This window comes from Aethalodelphis obliquidens, unplaced genomic scaffold, assembly GCF_003676395.1.
Source record: "Aethalodelphis obliquidens isolate GAN/ISIS:26980383/991018 unplaced genomic scaffold, ASM367639v1 scaffold18, whole genome shotgun sequence".
NCBI classification, from domain to species: Eukaryota; Metazoa; Chordata; class Mammalia; order Artiodactyla; family Delphinidae; genus Aethalodelphis; species Aethalodelphis obliquidens.
Window position 1 is genome coordinate 10,595,123 of NW_020837962.1, and position 22,809 is coordinate 10,617,931.

Here is a 22,809-nt window from a genome sequence, read left to right on the forward strand (position 1 = left end):
TGGTCTCCGTTGAGAAGGTGCTGCGGCGGTGCCGGAGGTAGGAGGAGCCGGGCTTTGGGGCCGGGAGTCTGCACCCGGGAGAGGCGGTACAGCCACCTCGGGCCTCTCTCGCTCTTCTGAGGGCGAAGAGGCTTTCTCGCCCGCCGCCAGCCGCGGTTAGAGGCAGGACCCGGGCTTGGGTGGAGGAGCCCAGGGCTGTCTGAACGGAAGAGGGGTTTGGGGGGGTCCGGATACCTACGGGGCATAGCCCGGGGGTCTGACTAGCGATCGGAATTCGCCGTCTGTCTTTATAGCTGCCAGAGTCCTTGGCAGCCCTTCCCCAGGTGACAACCCGTGTGTTGGGCGAGGCGGGGGGTCAGCCCCGCACCTGCCCATTCTTTTTTTCAGCGTCTGCGGTGAGCCCGGCCGCGGTAGGTACACAGTCCCCAGCCCTCTGGAAACTTGCCGTCTCGTAGGATCCATTACTTCCTTCAGCAGATACTGATTGAGCACCTATAGGAGATGCACCGTTTTAAAGTAGTATTGGCAGAGATGTGGCGACTCAGGGCAGTGTGGAGAGTGGAGTTTGTTCTAGCTCCGACATCCAACAGTTTGCTTGGCCTAACGTCCCAGGCGCTCGGACACGGATTCTCCCTGCAGTCTTCTCTCTTACCACTTTCCTCTTCGCTCCCTATTGTACCAAACTATTTGCAGTTAATTAATTCAACAGATAACTATCGAGCACTTATTACAAGTCATGCACCTTGTCAGCCAAAGAGAATACAAAATAGAGATGAGTGTGTGCCCTCCTGAAGTTTTGAGCTTAGTAGGGAACAGATAACAAGTAAATGAATAAAAATATAAGAGCTGATGCCCTGGAACCACACTGCCTGGATTTGATCCCAGCCCTGCCACTTGAAAAGCTGTGTCAACTTGAGTCAGTTCCTCATTCTTGTGCCTGGTTCCTTGCTGTAAAGAAAGGGCATCAATAGATTGTACCCAGTAAAGTTGTAAGTATCAAACGAGTTAGACTTGTAAAGCACTTGGGACCACTGCCTGCATACAGTAAGCATTCAATAAATCTATTACATGTGATTATAACTTGTGATAAGTACCATTGTGAAAACAGTGTGTAATGACAGAAAATAATGGGAGTGGAGAGGGTTCGCTTAGATAAAGACAGAGAGCAAGCTTCTCTAAGGAGATGTAAGATGAGAATGAGCCAGCCATGAAAAGTAGATTTTAGGTATGTGTGTCTGCCCAGCTTTGGAAAACCAGGTGATTAATTGGATTACTTGGACAGTGGAGATTTCATTATGGTATTTGAAATGAACTTTCTACCACTGGGTTATTCAGTTTTGATTTCTGAACTCCACTAAACTGCACCAATATAAATAATCATGCCCATAAGGCCCAACTTTTGCATATGAGGAGCATTCTAGTCACCTGGGTTAGAAGAGTTGCTGGGGTGCGAGAATGGATGAAAAGTGACCTATTTCTGATTTAGAAAAATTGGTTGTATCAGTGAAAGAGAGCCTGCTATGTTCCTATCTTTTGTTTCTTCGTGAGCGTTCAAGTGCATATTCTCTCTTTTTCTCTCTCATTACATTGCTTGCTGATAGAGCCTCTGAGAGCTGGAGGCCTTGGACCAGCACAGGCCTAAGAGATAGTTTTTCTGGATTCTGGGGCCATCTTGTTTCTGTGGTGACTGCTCTTCATGGGATTTATTCCCTAGGCTTCAATAAAACTATACTCTTCCAAGATGCACACATTTTTCTGCCTGTGGAAGAACATGCTTTGACAGGTTTTTAGATCCCTCTCCCCTGTTGTGTTGTGGTAGCCTGTAGGACAGTTAGTTTGTGCTAACCAGGCTATAGCTGATTATTTGACAGGGGTATTGTTCCTCTGGAGACTTTTCTCATACCCCACATGCTCTTGTACCGTCCTGGAAGAAATGGCATAAAATGACAATATCTGTCTAGTTACACTTAGATGCTTTTGGTTTTCCACGAGTGAAAAATTAAATGAATCAAATGTGCTTTATCACCATGGAGATCTTGGAGAATCACCTGAGCACCAAGGTCACATGTACTCTCTCTCAGAGGCATCTACTGGACAACAGAAGCTCTCAGCTGTGAACTTTAATAAAGGTAAGCTTTAAACGTGCTGTTTAACATAGGTTCAATTTGAAGAAAGACATTTTAAATCATTATGGCAGTGGGGAGCAGTACTTCCTGCTCAATTGTGCAGACTCTCCAGGTACCTCAGTGAGAAGTAGAGAGGAGCCATAATGAAGCTGCGAGTACGAACGAGGCCTGGCTAGGCTCACACTCGGGTTCACTTTCTCATCTGTCCACATGCCCCCAGATTGACCCTCACTCCTCCGAAGACCAGCCTGAAAGCCTTCAAACCCATCAGATGATGGATGAGTCAGACGATGACTTTAAGGAACTCTGTGCCAGCTTTTTCCAAAGGGTGAAAAAGAATGGCCCCAAGGAAGTGTCGGGGGAAAGGAAGACACAAAAGGCCTCAGACAGCATCCAGATAAGAAGCAAACTGAAAAGGGCCAAACCACCTGCTTCCAAGAGCAAAACCTTTCAAGGCCCCGCTGAGAGGAAAACTCGCTCTGGCAGCCAGGTCCTGCGGACTCAAAAGCAAGGGGCACCCAAGTGGCCAGAGAGTGAACCGGCTCCCCCTGAAAATGGGGAGGGAGGCGTGCATGCTTCTGCTGTGCTCCAGGACAGTGCATGGAGCACCCAGACAGGTAACCAGCTGAAACAGCTGCCAAAACTTTTCCAGAGAGGAAACCAGAGGTGATTTGTACTATTTTAAACCAGGGGTCGGAAAACTTTCTGAAAAGGGCCAGCTAGTAAATTTTTTTGGCTTTGCAGGCTGTACAGTCTCTGTCGCAAACTACTCAACTCCCTATGACAGTATGTAATAGAATGGGCTGTGTTCCAGCAAAACTTCACTTAACAAAAACAGGCAGCCAGCCCGAGGACTATAGTTTGCCAACTCCTGTTTTAAACAATAGTCATAAAAAATATAACCCGTGTGAATTTTCTACATGATATATTTGGGACCCTCTTCTCTTTCAGTTTCCTATTAATGTTTACAGCACGCAGTTGACATGAGTTACATGAACATGAAAATAATGCTGCTTCTCTCACTTCCTTTTTTTTTTTTTTCTCTCACTTTCTTGAGTTCATTCCAAAGTGGTTAAGTTGCAGTGGGCCAGCCAGTTTGGTTAGGCTGCTGAAAGGTAGAACGAGGGTGCCGTGTGGGTTTGAGTCCCAGGAGAATATTCTCGTCCTTCCTTTCTCCTCCAAGCACCTTTTATTCTTTGCTTTTTCTTCTTTTTTTTTTGGTTTGTTGGTTTAAAGCAGCTGTCTTATCCTGCTGCCCTTGGTGTACTAAACCATATGCTTAGCATACATTCTTCATGCAGAACTGAAAACCAGCCTTGCATATATAATACAGCACAAGATCTTTGGGCTCCTGAGTTCTGTTTCTAAATTTTTCTCACCTTCACTTCCTGATCTTAAATAATATGTGGTCAGCATGACCTCCCAGTGCAGTGGTGGTAAAGAAACTGTTGTAAGGCTTCGTTAATGTTGCTGAAACATTACTGGTCCTTCATGCTCCCTTTGAGAGTCTAGTTAAAGCTATGCTTGATTTCCCCCAGAACACTGCACCCCCGAACACACCTGCAAAATTGACATATAACTTCAGGGGCTTCGTGGATCCCCCCCGGAGGTCATCTACAGACACCAAGTTAAAGGAAAACTTCTGACCTAGAAAGATATAAGTGTTTGTCATTAATATTTCTTTAATAACAGATTTATAGGGATACAATTCACATTCTATAAAATTTACCCTTTTAAAGTGTATGGCTCAGTGATTTTAGTATATTCACAGAGTTGTGCAACCATCCCCCCTACTTAATTTTAGAACATGTTCACCACCTCAGAAATAAACCCAATGTTCAATAGCAGTCACTCCCCATGCCCCCTCCTGTCATAGATATTTATGACAGGGGTATTTATATTACCACAAACAGTGAGGTTACCAAAAAACAATCAGTACTATTCACACTTAAGAGTTAAACCTAGGGCTTCCCTGGTGGCGCAGTGGTTGAGAGTCCGCCTGCTGATGCAGGGGACACGGGTTCGTGCCTCGGTCTAGCGGCTGGGCCTGTGAGCCATGGCCACTGAGCCTGCGCGTCCGGAGCCTGTGCTCCGCAACGGGAGAGGCCACAACAGTGAGAGGCCCGCATACCGGGGGAAAAAAAAAAAAAGACTTAAACCTAAACTAGTCAGTAAAGCACCCCTTTGAAACTTGAGGTGTTTGAAACTTTGGAAGAGTCTTTGGTTCCTCCGGCTAGAACTGATGCATATGAATGTTTTCCTCCTTGCCAGAGGCCGCTCCTGACAGCTGCTCCCAGCCCCCTCCTTCCTGTCTGACTGCGATGGTGCCCAGTCCCTCCAAACCCCGGGCGGCAGAGCTGGTGCTACAGCGAATGCAGCAGTTCAAGAGAGCAGACCCTGAGCGTTTGAAACATGGTTCAGAAGGGTGCTCCCTAGAGGCTGCACTTGAAGAAAACGTCCCAAAGGGCCCTCAAGAGATGATGGCAGGGAACGGTATGATGGGAGTCCTCTGTCTTCCCAACAGGGTTGACTTTCGGGGAAGGGAGTCAGGAAGGAGCCCGTGTTCATTGCGTCTCTGCTGGGGGTGGCGCTCTACCTTTGCCACTCTGTCTCGCCAGAGAACAGAGGGTCCCTTGGGTCATTTCTCACTTAGCTTCTTTGACAAGGTACCACTTCCTCTTTTTTTTATTTTGACTTTTTATTACAAAATTTTCCCATTCATAAAAGTCAGAAAAATATATTACAATGAAGTCCCTATGCCCTCAACCTATATTTAACAATTGTCAACATTTTGCCATACATTTTTTTATGTCTCTATAAATATACGTTTCTTCTGTACCATATGAAAGCAAGTTATAGACATCATGACGCTTCACTCCTAGATTCTCCTATATAATCACAATACCATAAACACAAGTGATTCCATAACACTGCCTGGTATCAGTTCACATTCAGATTTCCCTGGTTGTCCCAAGGATAGCTTCTGTAGCTGGACTCCTTCTCTTTCTGAATGAGGATTTGTCACACACATGTGGCTGTGGCTCAGTAGTCTCTCTGGTCTAGACTGTAGACCAGTCCCCTTGTCTTGTCCTTGTTTTTTCACAATACTAACTTCTTGAAAAGTCCAGGACAATTGTCTTTGAAAATTCCCCCCTTTCTGGATTTGCTTGTTTCCTCCTGCTGTCATTTAACCTTTTCCTGCAGGGAAGTGCCATGCACTGCATGTTACACCACCTCTTGAGGCTTGTAATGTCAGGTGGTACTACACTTTATCCCCTAAACAATAGGAATTTTCATCCCTGGTGAAAATATACAAAAGGAAAAGAAATAGAAAGAAACTGTATTAACAGACTTATGGCTAGTGAATACATAGTCTCCTGGTACTGTACCTGCAGATTTCACCTCAGGATTACTGAGGATTCTCAGGCTACCCCAAAGGTCCATGCAGGTGACATAGCGATGTGACATCTGCTGTGGCGTTGGTCCTTGGTCCACGTGGCACCAAGGGGTGCAGAGGAGTCACTCAGCCAGTGCGTAAGCCCAGCACCTGCCGTACATGCGACTCAGTTGTTTCCATAAATCATCACATCATACCCAGGAATACTCAGGAGAGATAAACCATTTCTTTGTTTAAAAAAAACATGGGACCAAAATGAAGTATGATGCTTTTCTGGCTTTGTTCTCAGGGCATATCCCTCATGAGTGCCGAGGGTCTGCTCCAGCAACGTCAGATGTGACAGAGGGCCACAGCAGTGGGCATGACCACCTTGAGAGCCATCTCAAGATTAGAGTCAGTCCATCCTCTGGTCTGATGCAGACAAAAACCGAGAATGGCATTTCACTCTGACCTGGTTCTTCTGGGATGGGCAAGAAAAAGTCAGAGTAGTAGGAAAGGTTGAGCTTTGAAGAGAAAACTTAGATTTTTTGGAATAGAAGGCTTATAAACCTGGAATGCCCAGGGTTGCTGACTTTAGCAGAGATGGGAAAAGAAAGGCAAGTTCTTTAGTACCTTGATGCTCAGAGAATGGTCCTGGACCAGCAGCATCAGCCTCGCCTTGGAGTTGTCAGAAATGCAGAATCTCAGGCTCCACCTGGGCCCCCAGAGTGCCAGCCTCCGGACCTGCATTTTAACCAGCTTTCTGGGGGTCCCTGTACCTGTTAAAGTTTAAGGAGTACCCTTCTCAGGGACCCACTAGGTGTCCAGTCTCCCTGGATGGGGCCACGCATGAGCCAAGTGGTGCCCAGGTCTGGATTCCTCACGATACGCCCAGTGTCCGTGCTCCTCGACATCTGAGGATAAGCTGGTCCTCATGGGTCCTTGTGCCTCCACAGGGTCTGGGCCCAGGCTCCCTGCCACAGAAAGCGACGCTGCAGTGGCCTTGGCCCTCCAGCATGAGTTTGGGCTAGAACGGGCATCCGCACACAACGACAGCCTGGAGGAGAAGGGGTTGTTCTTTTGCCAGATCTGTCAAAAGAACCTCTCGGCTATGACCGTGACACGGAGGGAGCAGCACGTGAACCGGTAGGAGCAGCTCGGCCGTCACCTGTCTGCGGTCACCTCTCCCATGGGTGTGACCAGCTCCGGGGCTCCTGTGGCCATGGTGGGAATCTTGAGATAGTACCTCAGTATCAGTGTCAATCTGTCCTTGCTTTTCTTTTTAAACAGCTTTATTGAGATATAATTCGTATACCATACAATTCACCCATTTAAAGTGAACAATAAAATCGTGTTTACTTAATATATTGACAGAGTTGTGCAGCCATCACCACAATTTTTTTTTCCTGTAGATTTATTTATTTATTTATTTTTGGCTGCGTTGGGTCATTGTTGCTGTGCACGGGCTTTCTCCAGTTGCAGTGAGCAGGGGCTACTCTTCGTTGTGGTGCACGGGCTTCTCATTGCGGTGGCTTCTCTTGTTGCAGAGCATGAGCTCTGGACATGCGGGCTTCAGTGGTTGTGGCACATGGGCTCAGTAGTTGTGGCTTGCGGGCTCTAGAGTGCAGGCTCAGTAGTTGTGGCACACGGGCTTAGTTGCTCCGCGGCATGTGGGATCTTCCCAGACCAGGGCTTGAACCCGTGTCCCCTGCATTGGCAGGCGGATTCTTAACCACTGTGCCACTAGGGAAGTCCCCACAGTCAATTTTATAATATCTCGTCACCCCCAAAAGAAACCCCAGACCCATTAAGCAGGCACCCCCATTTCCCTCTTTTCTTCAGCCCCTGGCAACCACTGATCTGCCTTATGTCTCTGTGGATTTGCCCGTTCAGGACATTAGTGGACTCACACAATATATGGCCTTTTGTGTCTGGCTTCCTTCACTCAGCAGAGTGTTGGCAAGGGTCATCCATGTTGTAGCTGTGTCAGTGCTTTTCTCCTTTTTAAGGTTAGATAATATTCCACTGTATGGATGGACCACATCTCGTTTATTCATTCATTCATTGGTGGACATCTGTCTCCACCTTTTGGGTTTTATGAATAGAGCTGCTGTGAACATGCTTTCCATGTATTTGCTTAAGTATCTGTTGTTTTTTTGTTTTTTTTAATGTATTTATTTATTTTGGCTGTGTGGGCTCTTCGTTGTGGCACTTGGGCTTCTCTAGTTGCAGCACGTGGGCCTAGTTGCGGCATGTGGGATCTTAGTTCCCCAGCCAGGGATGGAACCCAGGCCCCCTGCATTGGGACCACCAGGGAAGTCCCTTGAGTATCTGCTTTCAGCTCTTTGGGGCATATACTTAGGAGTAGAATCACTGTGCCATATGGTTACTCCCATGACTCTATGTTTAGTGTATCCTTGCTTTCTTCAGACACCTTTGCTAACAGAAACCTGAATTCAATGTCTGGAGGCTGACTGTAGGCTGTGTGGAGGGATCAGCTCAGGGGGAACAGGCTTTGTCCCACAGCATGTCCACGCTGACATGAATCCCTATCTACGATCATATTACCAGGGAGGGTGGTTCTTCTACCTTTGCTGTCTTCCTCCAGGTGCTTGGACGAGGCTGAAAAGGCACTGAGACCTTCTGTGCCTCAGATCCCTGAATGCCCAATTTGCGGCAAGCCATTTCTCACCCCAAAGAGCAGAATCAGTCACTTGAAACAGTGTGCAGTGAAGATGGAGGTTGGCCCGCAGCTCCTGCTCCAGGCCGTGCGGCTGCAGACAGCTCAGCCCGAGGGGGCCTCTGGCAAACTGGCATCAAGGTGAGTCAGATGAAAAGGAAGAAAAATCAAAGTACTCTGATTTGTTTAAAAAAAAAAAGAGAAAAGGCCTTTTGTAGTGTTGGAGGACAACAGAGCCCTCTCTGATTCTGGAGATTAAATATTTTGGGAGGAAATTGGGCATAGTCTTCACAGGGACTGAGGAGGGGACAGATCTCTATCGTCAGAGGCTTTGAAATGGACCAGTTGGATTGGACTGGTTTCCACGAGGGCCTTCCTGAGATTTTCCCATCCCCACCATCCTGAGCAGCTAAGAATTCAATAATTCTCTTCACCTCATCCATTTCGTGTGGGGTACAGCATGGCTTCCAGCTCAGTGTAGTCCGATTTTCATACTATTAATGTAAGATTACTCAGCATAGCTCAACAAGTTGATAAGACAGAACCATAGGCCGATTTTTTTGCATGAATTAAATGCTTAAGTGTTTGAATAGGAGGCCTTGCTGATACCCAGAAACAAGTGCTTGGCATGCAAACCACAGGCAAACAAGTGGCAGAGGGTTGCTTCCCTCCACATCGCCTCTGCCGCTGTGGATGCCTGGGTAGGTCCCAGTGTTACAGGGAACAGAGTAGCACGGGCCCTGGACTTCTATAGGTTCGGGACTTCTTTCTCTCGGCAGCTCTTGAGGGCAAAGGGAAGGCTGAGGGCAGTGGCTCTGTTTGTTCCAGCCATTGCCTTGCACGCAGGTGATGGGCCTCTGAAGGGGGCCAGTGCTGAGACTGGGTGGTCGATTCTTAGCTGCAAGCCTGTCCATATTTTAGCACATCAACACTAGCATCACAGATTCAGAAGCCTTAAGTCCTTAGAATAGATGTCATCTAAGCTATTGCTTGCCTTTTGGCAGGACTAGACTGAAGCTACCTACTCAGATAAAATATATCTGCTTTTTAAATACCTCCAAGAAGTGTGTGGGTCCTTCTGGAAGGTTGTTAGAGTAGAAAACCACAGCAAATGAAGAGCCTTGCCTGCCATACGGCCCAGCCCAGAGCGTTTTGACTCTGGGGTAGTCAGAGCTCCCCAGCCAGGGCACACATGCTGGTGAGAGCACCCCACTTGCTCCTGCACCCCTCACGTGCTTTCACCTCAGCCCAGGCCCTGCCCGCTGGGCCGAGGTACAGTCTGCAGCAGCTGCCAGCAGGGCCTGGAGGTTAGGGTGGCTTCTTCCCCTCTTGGAGGCTGTGGTTATCGTGCAGGGTTCCCAGGAGTTTGGAACTGAATTAGGGCTCACTGAGATCTCTGAGGTGATACCTGCGATTCCGGAGCCATCCCTGGCCCGGTGGAGAGCACGAGCTTTTACCCAAATCAGAGGTGCTTCCTGCACACTGCCCTGAGGTGCAGGGAAGGTGGTCCTGGGTCTGCAATCTCCATCTGTCTCACCTTTACCTCCCACCTCTCGCCCAGACTGTTGGAATTCACCAGGCAGTGTAGGTTCTCTCCAGCCAGAAAGTCCTTTAAATAAATATCCTCCAACCCAAATGACATGTTGCACGTTGACCTCTGAGTCAGCTGACCACATTGGTGGCCTAACCTGGGAGGCCTTTCAGGTCTTGGGCAGAGGTGCCACCCTAGGGCCCCTGCAGGAGGGAAGGAATCTTTTCACGGCCAATGTGGCCGGGTCCGCCTCAGGGCATCTGAGGTATGGATGGGTAGAAGTGGGTGGAATCCGGGGGGCTGACTCCACCAGAAGGGTTTGGCCATGGCTGGGGTATGCGGGTGCTGCTGTCGGCTTTGTGTGTCTGCCAAGAACCCTGCTGGGCAGCATCACCTGGAAGGACCCAGACCCTCCCGTGTCTGGACTGTGCTGAACTCATGGCCCAGGATCAGGCGAGCTCACGTGAGGCACAGAGTGAGCGCAGTGACTGAGTACAGAAGCCGTTGATGCTTCTGTTTGCACATTTATCCCTTTTCTCTCGCGCCCCCTACCAAGGAGAAAGGGTGAGCCTTCTCGGGTCCAGTGGGGACCACCTCAGAACAGGAAGTGCTCGCATCTCTAGCCTCACTAACCTTTCGGTGTGGCTGCCTTTTAAGCCTCAGGGATCACGCTGGAGGTCTGAAGCGGAAGGGAGCCACTGCCAAGAAGGAGCCGCAGAAGAGGCGGAAGGTCGCCAAGCCCGAGGCGCCGTCCGAGGACCTGCTGGTGGCCATGGCTCTGTCCCGGTCCGAGATGGAGCAGAAGGCTGTGCCGGCGGCACTCAGGCTGGGAAACGCTTTTTCTGAGAGGACGAGACCGGGAGCAGGTACGTGTGGTCAAGGGTGGTGCCGGGGGAGCCTCGCCGCATGGCAGCCGCTAAAGGAGCAGCTGGAGGCCTCGGGGAGAGGATGACTCCATGTTGCTTCTGTTTAGCTCTAGAGAAGAAAAGTCGCAAGAAGAAAGCTCCCGTTACGCCCCCGCAGTTGTTAGTCCAGGACGTGGAGACCACAGGGAGACAGATGGAGGATTGCGTGGCCCAGCTCTTGGCAGAGGAGCTGGAACTGTCTGGCACGCCACCGCTTCCTGCGAGCAGAATTTTTAAGGAAGAGCTGGAAAAGAGCAGGCGGGGTCTTCGACCACCTGGAGGAAAGCAGAACTTTCTGTGGGAGGGCAGCGCCCTGACCGGGGCCTGGGCTCTGGAATCCTTCTACACGGCCAGCCTGGTCCCTCCCCTGGTGCCCCAGTGGCCCGCCGAGGTGTGCTCCCTTCCAAGCTGGCACGGGTGGGCTCAGGAGAGAGGGTGGCGGCAGAAAGTTGGAGGAAGATGGGAGGGGGGGGAAGCCAAGGAGCATCGTGTGTGGTCTAGCGTGTTTTCTTTGCAGCAACCAGATGGTTCCCCTGGTAGGAACAGGGAGACCACTGGCTCCCAAGTGTGTTATGTTCCTGGAGAGTTTAAAATGCAGAGTCCCAGGGCCTTCTCCCGGACCGCGTATGACCTGCTTGTGATGGGGGGCAGGAACCAGACTGGCCTATGCAGGTGTCTGGAATTGGTACTCACCCGCTTGAAGCAATTCAGACGATACTAGGAGGGCGGGGGCCCTGGGAACCCTTCTGCAGATGTGGAGGCCACAGGCATGGCCTCTGCCGTGACAGATGAGCCTGCTGACAGGTGGCAATGGTGACAAGCTTCCCAGGGTCGCTCTGGGCTGGGGCTCACACCCTTGGGGAGCCTGCTGTGGTGGCTGCACGCTCACTCTGGCTCTCCCACTTCTTTCAGGGCCTCACACAGGAGCCTACGCTGCCACTGGAGCTGCCTGAGAAGCCAGAGCCTGGCGTGCAAACACCCCTTGCCGTCCATGGCACCCGCCCTGTGGGCCATAGCCCCCTGAGCCCAGCGCCCTCCGCCAGCCAGAGGGAGCATCAGGCCCTGCAGGACCTCCTGGACTTGGCAGGAGAGGGGCTGAGCGCCAGCCCGTGGCCCTGCAGTGGGGGCCCGGCCGGCTCAGGAGGGGCCACAGGTGAGACACTGGCCACTGGGGCCTGTTCTCCCTGGGACCAGGGCAGTGAGAGCTGCTCAGATCCGATGTTGCCAGGCTCATCCCCATGTGACAGGGAGAATGTAGTCTCACTAGGTGCTTTCATTTTTCCTCAAAGGTAAATGTGATTTAGGTGAGTTTGTCACAGTCTTCCTTCAACTTTGACCAAGGACAGAGCCTTTTGCCAGAATAAGTGGTCATGAGGGCTGATTTCAGCTCTTTCTCTCCCGAGTCCCTCTCTGTTGGGAGGGGGTGGTGGTGCAGGTGGTCTGTGGGCAGTTCGTTTTCCATGAAGACGTCCTCGGGTCAGCCCAGGTGATGCTCTTTCCCTGGTGGTTGATGTTGCCAGGAGGTGCTGTTCTTTTAATCTGCGAATCCTCCTCTCAGGAATGGACTTGTCGCCCAGCAGCCTTCCACTGACTGGGTTTGTCCTGCCAGACAAGGAGAAGTGCCTGGAGAGGAGCAGCCAGGCTTCGGTAAGAATGTCTGGCCCTGTCCCGGCTCCATCCATGGTCTTGGCCGAAGGGCTTGTTGTGTGTTCAGTGCTGCCAGCTCACTGCCAGCCTCCAGGCCCCTGCTCGAGTCCACTGATCCCCTTGACGGGCTTTGAACTGAGTGGGTCTTTGCCATGAGGCAGTTTTCCCTTTTGTTGCTGAACCCTGGGGCACCTCAGTAGCCTGGCCTTGGGAGCCTGCTCTGTCCTGGGGCCTGGGGAGCACCCCTGCTCGGTGAGGGTGCCTCACTTCAGCCGACGGCTCTGTGCATCCATCTCTCAAAGTTCCATTCACTCGTTCAGGACTTGCTGTGCCCTCATGTGTGAGTCCTGGAGGCCTCCAGCTAATAGTTTGTGTTCTGTGTTGGTGACGAATTGGGTTAGAAGCTGGGTTTTCCTTAGGGTGGGTGTCATCCCGTGAGTGCATTGGTATCAGCCAAGCACTTCTCACCAAGGTCTCCCTAGAGACGTGGCACGTGTCAGAGAGGAACACGGAGCTCCTCGGCCTGCCCTGTAACTGCTTGGGCTCAGGTCCCATCTGTCACGGCAGGCTAGGCTGGTAGCTTCCTGTGGGGCCGCACACCGCCTGGCCCATGGAGCCCTCAGCAGGTGCTGATGCTGCCGTCAAGCACACCTCTCCATGGGCTGGGGCTCCCATTTAGGCCAGGGAATTGGGTGTGATGGAGATTTTTAGAAAGGACTGGGTTTTGCTGTTCTGTGTCCCTGAGGGCCTAAAGGTAACTTAAAGGTGGAGCCCAACATTGGACCTTGTGGGGAGCAGCACGAGGCCCTGACTGGCCACCTGCACCCCATCAGTTGGGCCTGCACAGTTAGGTGGGTGACAGGCGGCAGTGGCCGCTCTCTCCCTCTCATTTCAGCTCGCCCTCGGTTTGCTGGTGGCCGACTTCGGTGCCATGGTCAACAACCCACACCTCAGCGACGTCCAGTTTCAGATGGATGGTGGGGAGGTGCTTTATGCCCACAAGTTTGTGCTCTATGCCCGATGCCCACTTCTCATGCAGCACGTAAGTGTGCGGTCAAGCTGCCTCCCCACCCCCTTCCCTCCCCCCTCCTCTCCCTCCTCCCCTCTTCTTCCCTCTGTGCCCTGCCTCTCCCTCTGTCTTCCTGCCCCCTTTCCTCCCCCAACCCCGGCTCTCCTCCCACTGCCCTGGAGTGTTCTTCCTCTGTTGCCATCAAGGTTATGCTTCCATGGAGAAGACAGGTTTGAGGTCAGGAAGCTCTATGAGGAGATGAGCTTTGGGAAATATCAGATTTCTTGTTCTGTTGAATAAAAATCCTTTTCTCCCCAGAATTGTTTCCTTTTCCTCTATTTGCATAATTGTAAAGTGTTATAATCAACCTTGTTAAGCTCGAGCTACTGCGACATTTCTGTGCCATTGTGCATTTGACTTGAACATCGCATTGCAGGAATCCCAGAAACTGTTGTCAGTCTCGTCAGAAAGTTCTAATGCCTTTGATATGCCTGTCAAGAGGGGACTGACTGGGTTCTTGAGCATCTATCACTGACTTGATTTTGGAAACAGACAAGTTTTGTGGCCTAACCTGCAGAATTCCTGGCCAACTAAATGGAGCGACACTGGCTAATACCTGTCCTGGGACAAGCTCAGAGGCTCCCAGAACCTCCCTGAGGTCTGTTTCGCCCCAAGTCACGACTGTCCGATCGTTAACTCTTCTGCATGCGTTTCTCCCTCAGGTAAACAGTGAAGGCTTCTTTGCAATAGAAGATGGTGACATGAGGACCCAGCGCGTTCTGCTGAGTGACGTCAGCGCTGAGGCCGCCCGGGTGTTCCTGCGTTACCTCTATGCTGCGGACACTGCCCTTACTCCCCACCTGGCCCCTGACCTGAGCTCTCTGGCCCACAGGTCCGGATTGGTCTTCCCATTTACTTCACAGCTTTTGACATTAACTGACAAGGATTATCTGGTTGGTGGCCCGTGGGAAGGTCAGGGCTGAGTCCTTCCTGTACCTTTTAATCCCCCGTTTATACCCGGTGGTGACCTTGAACAGGGTGTATTGACTGGAAGTCTGGCCAGAATGAACACTTGCAGGAGAGCCAAGTGCCGGCTGAGGAGGGCCCTGTGGCTTTCGATCCCTGGGCGTGGTGAGAGGGTGGTCCCAACCGCAGCCCCCAAACACTGCCACTCCTTGGTGGTTCTGCCACCAAAGCTGAACAACAGCTGTCCTTTCCCAAGTCCCAGAAAATGGAAGTGAATAGGATGCTTGATCTAACTCCCATGAATTTGCACCTACCTGGTTTGTCCACACCAGTATCTCAGGAGAGGTGGCAGGTAGCTCAGCAAAAATAGGTGTTTTACTTCCTGATAAGCCTCGAGGGCCTCTGGGATGAAACCTTGTTCATTTCTCAGGTGTATTATTGGGAAGGATGGGCTCAGCCTCTGGAGTTTCAAAGGTACCAATTAGACCACAGAGCCATCAAGCAGGTGGCAGGCTGGTGTGGCCCTAGGCCTGGCTGACCCGTGACAGGTTTGGGTGTCCCGGTTTGCATCAGTCACAGCGCTTTGGGTTCTCTCCCGGTCACAGCACCACCCATCCCTGCCATCTCCCCTCAGCCTGCACTTGGGCCTGCACAGCAGGGTTAGTGGCCCTCCTTGAAGGCTCTGTTTCTAGAACTGAGCAGCCTGGGGCATAGCTGGGCATGAGCACGGGAACCGTCTCCATAGGGGAGCAGGGGAAAGGCCAGGGTGAATCATGGCCGTCCTCCCCGTGAGGGCTCCTGCCCCAAGCCTCCCGCACCTGGACACCCAGCTGCCGCCTCTGCGCAGGGTGGGGTGACGCATGGCTTTCCCATTGCAGGTTTGGCGTGACTGAGCTTGTTCACCTGTGCGAACAGGTGCCCGTCCTGATGGATGCAGAGGGTGGACAGCAGAAGGAGCAGGAAGACGAGGATTGTGAAAGCAGAGTGGAGACTTTCCAAGAACTCCTGCGGTTGGTGTGGCGGGGTGAGGAGGAGGAAGCAGAGGCTCTGCTGAAATCCGAGGGCCGAGAAGAAGACAGAGAAAAGGTGAATGAGGCAGAGATGGAAGAAATTTATGAATTTGCAGCTACTCAGCGAAAGCTGCTCCAGTGGGAGAAAGCTCCAGCGATGGAGGAAGAAGCTGACCAGCTCAGGGAGGACGGTCCAGTTTCTGGGGGAATCCTCACAAGCGTTCACAATAAACAACAGTCAGAAAATGCAGAGCAGATGGAATCATCTGGGCAAGGAAGAGATGAGGCCCTAGACAAATGGAAAAACATGAGACAGTCCACGCTTCTGTCCCCCGGGGACCGGGGTTTGGACAGGGAGGAGAACGCAGAGTCCCCAGAGGAAGCACTGGCTCTTCCCTACTCTTCCAGCCCTGCCCGGGGTCAGGCAGAGAAGCAGGAAAGCACCTTTTTGTGCTCAGTTGATGTTGATGATGATGAACAGTCCTTTTCATCGCCTCAAGCCGGATACCCTGAACCCTCCCAGATGACAAGTGATCGCAAGGAAGGAAACTGCACCGTATGGGAAAGGGAGATAGAGAGTTCCCATCCCCCTGCTCGCCAGCAGGCACCTCCCTCACACTCACCCTTCTTCCCATCACAGCCCCATCAAGGCAGGAGTCCCTGCGGGCCACATCTTCGTTCTCGTCACACCAGTGACCTGTCCCTGCCAACACCCCAGTTGCAGGGCACAGCTTCCAGGGTGGCCTCCCAGAACTCATCACTGAAGCCAAAGAGGGCCAGAAGCCTTCCCATGTCACATAAGGATCCAGGCCAGAAAGACAAGGAGTGTAGTTCCGTGTTGGAACACAGAGGTAAAGGGGTCCTGATCTCCCCAGAAAAGTCACCACCCATGGATCTAACCCAGTCAGAACCTGGCTGCTTGAGTGCCAGGTCTCAGAACTCTCCATCCAGCGTGAACAGAGAAGATGAGGTTATCCTTTTATTGGATTCAGATGAAGAGCTGGAGCTGGAACAAATCAAAACAAAGTCAGGTTTGAATGGTCCCTCGGAAGAAAGGAAAGTTCTTGAAGTTAGCACCAAGTCCTCTGAGCTGTTTTCCATCATCGACCTTGATGCAGAGCAGGAACCTTCCCAAAGCCCACCAGGAAGAGAGCCCACGCTACAGCAGGAGGTGGAGGGACTGCTGGGGAACCGGGGCTCTGTCGGGGGCAGAGGGACCCCCCAACTGTTCTGCGACCCCAAGATCAGTGGCGACGAGGACAGCACGACAGATACCTCGTGGCTGGTGCCTGCCACCCCACTGGCTAGCAGAAGCCACGACTGTTCATCGCAGACCCAAATCACAGGCCTCAGGTCCAGGCCTTCAGCAGACCCACTGGCTCAGCCCAAGCCCAGGGCCCTGTTAGAGAACAGGGGTGAACCGGAAGCCATGAGTAAGTTTTCGGTCATCGTGCCTCAGACATCATCCTCACTCCTGGGCCCCATCGCTCCCGGAAGCCCTGACAGCAGAAGGCAGGTCTGCAGAAGCCCATCCAGTCCCCACCCCAGATGCCACCAGTACTTTTCTCCTCTGGCTCCCCGTCCCGGCTCAGGAGGCCTTGCTGACCTCACTGGGCAGTTCCAGAGGCACCCACCGCCTGTGCTGAGCCCAGGGGTTCAGGCCACTGCGAGTGAAGTGGTGGAGGTTGAGGACAGTGAGGAGGAGCAGGAGGTGGCCTCCCAGAAGGCGAGCAACATCCCCCTGCTGGATAGTGACCCCCCGATTCCAGCCGACAATTGGTGTTGGCACGTGGAGCCCCTCTCACCAATTCCAATCGACCACCTGAACCTCGAGTGGACCGGCCCCCTGAGCACCAGTAGCCCTGGCAGTAGGGTGGAGGGAGCCCCGGACAGCGGTGACTGCCGCTCCCCAGCACTGCTGGGCACCACCCCCATCCGAGGAAGCTGCACTGGCCAGAGGAAGCCTCAAGAGAAATCCCCTGGGGCCGGCTCCCCTGGGAGCAGCAGGCTGAGCTTTCTGAACTCAGCTCTGTGGGAGGATTGGGATGGAGAAGAACAGAAGCCCCCAGAGGCTCCTCCTCTGCCCCAGACACCAAGCGCGGATGGAGCCCAGAAACTGCAAGAGTTACAGACGCCAAGTGAGTAATGGGAGGGTGTTGTCTTTTACACTGTTTTACACTAAGGGGCGTGGAGGGTCGTAATGACAGCGCGGGGCAGTGATGCTAAAGGGCCTGCTGACCCGTGGCCAGCCCTCCCCTTGCCTGCCTGACCCCACTCCACGGTTGGGGAGGATCGGCCTGCTGTCAAACATATACTCCTTAGCCAGTAAGTCAGGGCTTCCTAAACCTGCCTGGATCCTGTGGCTCGCCTGGGTACTTGTTCAAGATCCCTGTCTGTGGCTCCGCTCCAGAATAGTGGACCAGCACCTCCCGAGAGGCTGTGATAGGCACCTCAGGTGCACCTTAAGAGCAAACGTGTGGTTCCTCAAGTAGTCAAACACAGAATTGCCATTACCACCAGGCAATTCCACTCCCACGTATACATTCAAAGGTTTTGAGGTGAGGACTCCTGTATACAAATGTTCACAGCAGCAATATTCACAACAGCCAAAAGGTGGAAACAACCCAAATGTCCATCAGCTGATAAGTGGATAAAGAAATGTGGTCCATACATACATACAGTGGAATATTATTCAGCCATATGAAGGAATAAAGCACTGACACAGATACAGCAGAATGAACCTTGAAAACATGCTGCTCAGTGAAAGAAGCCAGACACAAAAGGCCACCACGTATTATATGATTCCTTTTATATGAAACATTCAGATGGACAAAGCCATAGAGACAGAAAGTAGATGAGTGATCACCAGGGGCTTGGGGGGAGGAGAACAGGGAGTGACGAGCATGGAACTTTCTTTGGGGGATGAAATGTTTTAGAACTAGAAAGATGTGGTGGTTGCACAACACTGAATGTGCTAAGTGCTACTGTTCACTTTAAAATTTTGTTACGTGAATTTCATCTCAATTAAAAGACCAGATGGGGTAAGTGTGGGAGGTCTGCTGTGAGCCTTATCGGCCCCACTGGTGGAGGGACCCCACTTCCCAGCTCATTTCAGTCACAGGGGAAAATCAAGGCCCCCGGTGTTGGTGTCGGCCCCTTGAGGTGCTGCTGCCCCACCGCTATCCCCTCCAGCTGGACTGATCCAGGGAGAGTCTGGGAAGGGACCAGGCGACACTGAGCCGTGACTGGTGACAGGGAAGCAGAACCTATGGGCAGAGCATCTGCCTGTGTCCTGCTATTTCATGTCCCCCTAAAATTTTAGACCAGCTGGGCATCACTAACCAGTGCTTTCAGCCTTGAGTGGGCGTCAGAATTGCCTGCAGAGCTTCTTAAAACACACGTGGCCGGTCTCTACCCCAGAGCTGCTGCTTCAGGAGGTCTGCTGTGTAACCAAGATTTTGCATTTCTAACAGGTTCCGAGGTGGTGTGTGAGAACCGCTGCAGGAGACCTGAGACCAGGGGACCTTAGTCAGAATCTGAGGGGAGATTCATGAGGGTCACAAACTCTCTGAAATGATATAAAGAATCTTGTGCATTTTTCACAAGACAGATCCTGTTGTTTTCATTGGCATCTCAAAGGACTCCATGCTCATAAACAGGATAAGAACCAAAGTCCAGATGTACTTAAGTTGTCCCTAAGTTGTCTTTAAAATACTGATTTTTTTTAATAACAGCATTATTGAGATGTTATTCACATATCATAAAATTCACCCTTTCAAATGTACTATTCAATGGCTTTTTAGTACAGTATTCTACAACTGTCTAATTCCAGGATGTTTTCATCACCCCAAAATAAATCCCATCCCATTAGCAGTCACCCCACTGCCCCTTCACCCCAGCCCCTGGCAACTGCCTACCTGCTTTCGAGCTCTTCACAGCATCAGCACCACATAAGCCCGTGGCCCTCACCGCGTGCTGTGTGATGCTTTCCAATGGGAAGATGTGACTCCAGAGTCAAACAGTGAAGGGTGGACATCCCTGCTGTCCTGGAGCGAGGGCAGCACTTCTCTAAGTGACACTATCAGGGTCAGAAGAGGCAAATCCAGGGCCCTCGTGCTGAAACGTATGTTTCTTTTGTTCTACCCAGAAGGTGCTAACCGGAAGAAGAACTTGCCCCCCGAAGTGCCCATAACCCCAATGCCAAGGTATTCCATCATGGAGACCCCGGTGCTGAAGAAAGAACTGGACAGGTTGGTGGTGTTCTGGAAAGCTTGCTCTGAGCAGACCCTCCCTCCTGCACCTATGTCCAGGCTTAGTGAAGTGGGGAACAGAACGGCACCCTGGGCTCTGGTGGCAGGAGCCTCTGGCTGGTGGGGGGGCGTGCGTGACTCCCAGCTCTCCACATACTGTTCCCCAGGTGACTTAGGGCCAAGAAATGACACTCCTCCAGGTCACCCATCAGGTGGCAGGTCTCCATGTGCCATGTGGATGGGAATGGTACCCTTGCCTTAACAGTTTGAGGAGGGAGAGCTGATTTTTTAAAAGAACATCAAAACTCACATTCCAATGAATTCTGCTGTTTGCCTTGGACACTGGGGAGGTCACTGCTACCACCACCACTCAGAACTCAGGGGGAATGGCCTTTCTGGAATATTCCTGAGTCAGCTCAGTGGGTATGCAGGATAGATACCGACCTCTGAATGCTCTTAAGTCAGGCATTTAAGATTCAGTTACATAAAGCCACTAGTTTAATTAGTTAATACCTGTTTGCTCTTTGCTGACGTTCATCTGTTTTCCCATTCAGGTTTGGGGTCCGCCCTCTGCCCAAACGCCAAATGGTCCTGAAACTGAAGGAGATATTCCAGTACACTCACCAGATACTGGAGTCAGACTCTGAGGAAGAGAGCCAGTCCTCACAGGTGCCCTTGGAGGCTCCTTGCAGCCAGACTTACACCACCAAGACCTCTAAGCCTTCAAGGGCAGCTGGCCGCACCCAGCTGGAGGCCACTTCTGGCTCCGTTCCCCAAAGGTCCAAGGGACCTGCTAAGACCAAGGGCCCCCAACATCAAAAGACACAGCCTGGTGGAAGGGTCCCTGCCCTGAGCACGTCACCAGCCAAGGAGGGCCCTCCAGGCCCTGATGGTGACACCCAGCTACCGGCCTCCCAGGAATCCATGGCCACCTCTGTAGACAGCAGTGACAGCTCCTGCAGCTCACAAAGGTAACCAGATGGAAGGACAGGGCCACATCCTCTCTCACAAGCAGGGCCAGCCTAGCACAGCTGCCCTCGGCATTAGATTCTGGCTGAGGGTGCGATCCCGCTCAGGCCTGCAGCTAGAGTGCCAGGGACACAGCAGCCTGGGGCTTCCTACTGCCCTGGGGGTCGTCCATGTGCCGGGCTCCGCAGGGGACAAAGAAACACACTCCTTCCCTCAAAGAGGCTCCTGGTCTCGGGGTGGAGGCCGGAAAGAAGGGGTGTTGCTAGGTGTTATTGTCTGGTTCTTTTCAGTTCTTCCTGTGACTTTGGAGCGGCCTTGGAGTCTGCAGGAGAAGATGAGGAGGACGAGGAGGGTGTCAGTGCTTCACAGGCGGCCATCCAGGTAGCGGCCACAGAGGAGGCCGTGAGGCATTATATCTGCTCCAAGCCAGCCCTCTACCGCAAGGTCCTGCTGTACCAGCCCTTGGAGCTGGCAGAGCTACAGGCCGAGCTGAAGCATCAAGGCATCCATGTGGCCACGGGGAAGCTGCTGGACTTCCTGGACACCCAGTGCATCACCTTCACCACAGCTGCCGCCCGCAAGGCAAAGCCTGTGAGGAAGAGACGGCAGCCCATGAGCAAGAAGACGGGGGTCAGAACCCGCGGGCCTGTCCCCCGCCCCCAACCCCAGGCCATCAGCAGCCTGTGAGGGTCTGCAGCCCCCGTCAGCCAGCCAGGCCCCCACAGTGTTTCTGAGCTTTCTGACCACACTGCTCCCCCTGTGAATAACGGCAGCACCAACCCAGATCGGCTTCCTCTTGACCTCATATCCTAGAGTGGCCTTTGGAGTGTGTCATCTGCTGGATTTAGGGGCCCTGGCCCCTCCCTCCATTGGTGCCCACAGTTTGTCTCCCTTTAACCCCCTTGGGCCCCATGTGTTTCAGAAGGGGGTGGGCCACTGCCAGCTGGCCAGGGCAAGGCCTGATTCAGCTGCATTTTCCACTCTCTTTGCCCACCAGTCACAGGTGTCCGTGTCCTGAGGTGGATGTCTGGGTCCAGGCTGCCCCTGCCCATGTCTTCCTTCTCAGCACTTGGGCTGTAATCCCAGCCTCCACCAGCAGACCAGCTGTCCACAGGCCCTGAACTGCCAGGCCCCAGGTGCTCTGCTGGCCCAGCTGTCCTGCCCAGACACCTGTCATTGTCACCAGCAGTCTTTGAATTGGACAGTACAGAAGGCCCAGTACAGCTCTGAAGCCCCCCAAATAAGCATGTTCTTTGTTAACTGGTTCCACCAGTATGTGTTGTAGCCGCCTGTGGAGTGCAGGTGAGGGCTGGAAAAGAAGAAAAGTTTGGGTCTCTGTGTCCTTGTGAACGTCTTGTCTGTTTTAAATACGGTGCAGTTCATTTTATATCGTGCAATAAAAACAAAAAGCCTTTACAGAAACCTTCTGGATACTGTACTCTAGAAAATAACGAGGGAAACGGGCCGTGGGGAGGGGACCCACAGTGCCCCTGCTGACCCCACACCCGTGTCTGCCGAAGGCCTGTGCCTGTTCTCCATCTCAAGGCGGAGCCCAGGCCTGCTGCTGCTCATTCCTCTGGTTCTTAGGTACTCATTCATCTACACATTTGCGCCCCCACCCCAAACCCCACACGCCTACAGTTAAGAGCCCTCAGCAGGCGCTGAGCTCCCACCCTCGATGATCCAGGAGAGGCCGAGGCCCAGCAGCATTGCCCGGGGTTTGTTACATGCAGGCTTGGGCTGCCCATACCCACTGAGTCAGAATCTGCATTTTAACAGGATGAGTTTATGAAGCCTGCTCTGGCCTGTGTGCTGGGCCCTGTGGAGAAAAGGGAACAGGCCAGCACTTCCGGTCATCTAGTGGAGAAGACAGACTGGCCTCTCCTCTGTGCCAGCTGCGAGGGTCAGTGCTCAGATGGCCCAAAGGGACAGCTTCCTGGAAGAGGGGGTTTGTGAACTGGGCCTCAGCGGCGTGCAGCATTCAGGGAGGCGAAATGGGGCTTCTTGAACACATACTGTGTTTCCTGATTTGTGACCAGACGGAGGGGACCCAGCCTTCCCCATGTCTGCTGCCCAAGGGCAGACGGCTAGAGGGAAGCTCGGCTCAGATCACACCACTTTGATCAGACTGAAGATGGAGCCTGGCCTGTTCTAGAAGCTACCATGCATTTCTTGTATGAAGGGCTTGATGCCCCCTCCTGAGTATGGGCTGTGTCAGGGAAATGAAGTGGAGTTAGGAAGGAGGGAGCCGACCCAGGGTCCTTACCCTGCTCACTGGCTCGCAGGGGAGACCATGCAGCTTCGGGTGCACTCCCTCGGGGGAGGCCTGGGAGCCTCACT

General features: G+C 52.4%; 1 protein-coding gene and 1 long non-coding RNA gene across 4 annotated transcripts in view; one reads left to right on the top strand and one right to left on the bottom strand.

Annotated features, from left to right (window-relative positions):
• The first annotated feature begins 28 nt into the window (after positions 1 to 28).
• SLX4 (SLX4 structure-specific endonuclease subunit) lies at positions 29 to 21,885 on the top strand. Of its 3 annotated transcripts, XM_027117577.1 has the most exons (16): positions 29 to 410; positions 2,034 to 2,129; positions 2,347 to 2,743; positions 4,398 to 4,619; positions 6,459 to 6,648; positions 8,111 to 8,323; positions 10,371 to 10,579; positions 10,687 to 11,009; positions 11,531 to 11,771; positions 12,177 to 12,265; positions 13,161 to 13,307; positions 13,997 to 14,166; positions 15,119 to 17,388; positions 19,398 to 19,500; positions 20,055 to 20,471; positions 20,760 to 21,885. In XM_027117577.1, exons 3-16 carry the CDS (start codon positions 2,398 to 2,400, stop codon positions 21,154 to 21,156), a joined length of 5,337 nt encoding a protein of 1,778 aa, XP_026973378.1. In that variant the 5' UTR covers positions 29 to 410; positions 2,034 to 2,129; positions 2,347 to 2,397; the 3' UTR covers positions 21,157 to 21,885. The 3 variants fall into 3 exon arrangements, with proteins under 3 accessions (XP_026973378.1, XP_026973380.1, XP_026973379.1); XM_027117579.1 differs by lacking the exons at positions 29 to 410; positions 2,034 to 2,129; positions 2,347 to 2,743; positions 6,459 to 6,648 and having other exon boundaries at positions 4,509 to 4,619; XM_027117578.1 differs by lacking the exons at positions 29 to 410; positions 2,034 to 2,129; positions 2,347 to 2,743; positions 4,398 to 4,619 and having other exon boundaries at positions 6,536 to 6,727.
• The window catches only part of LOC113626265 (uncharacterized), a 39,335-nt gene continuing 37,475 nt past the window's right edge, over positions 20,950 to 22,809 (bottom strand). Inside the window, exon 7 of the long non-coding RNA XR_003435103.1 lies at positions 20,950 to 21,058. This is a non-coding gene — a long non-coding RNA (uncharacterized LOC113626265). The remainder of the gene's footprint in view (positions 21,059 to 22,809) is intronic.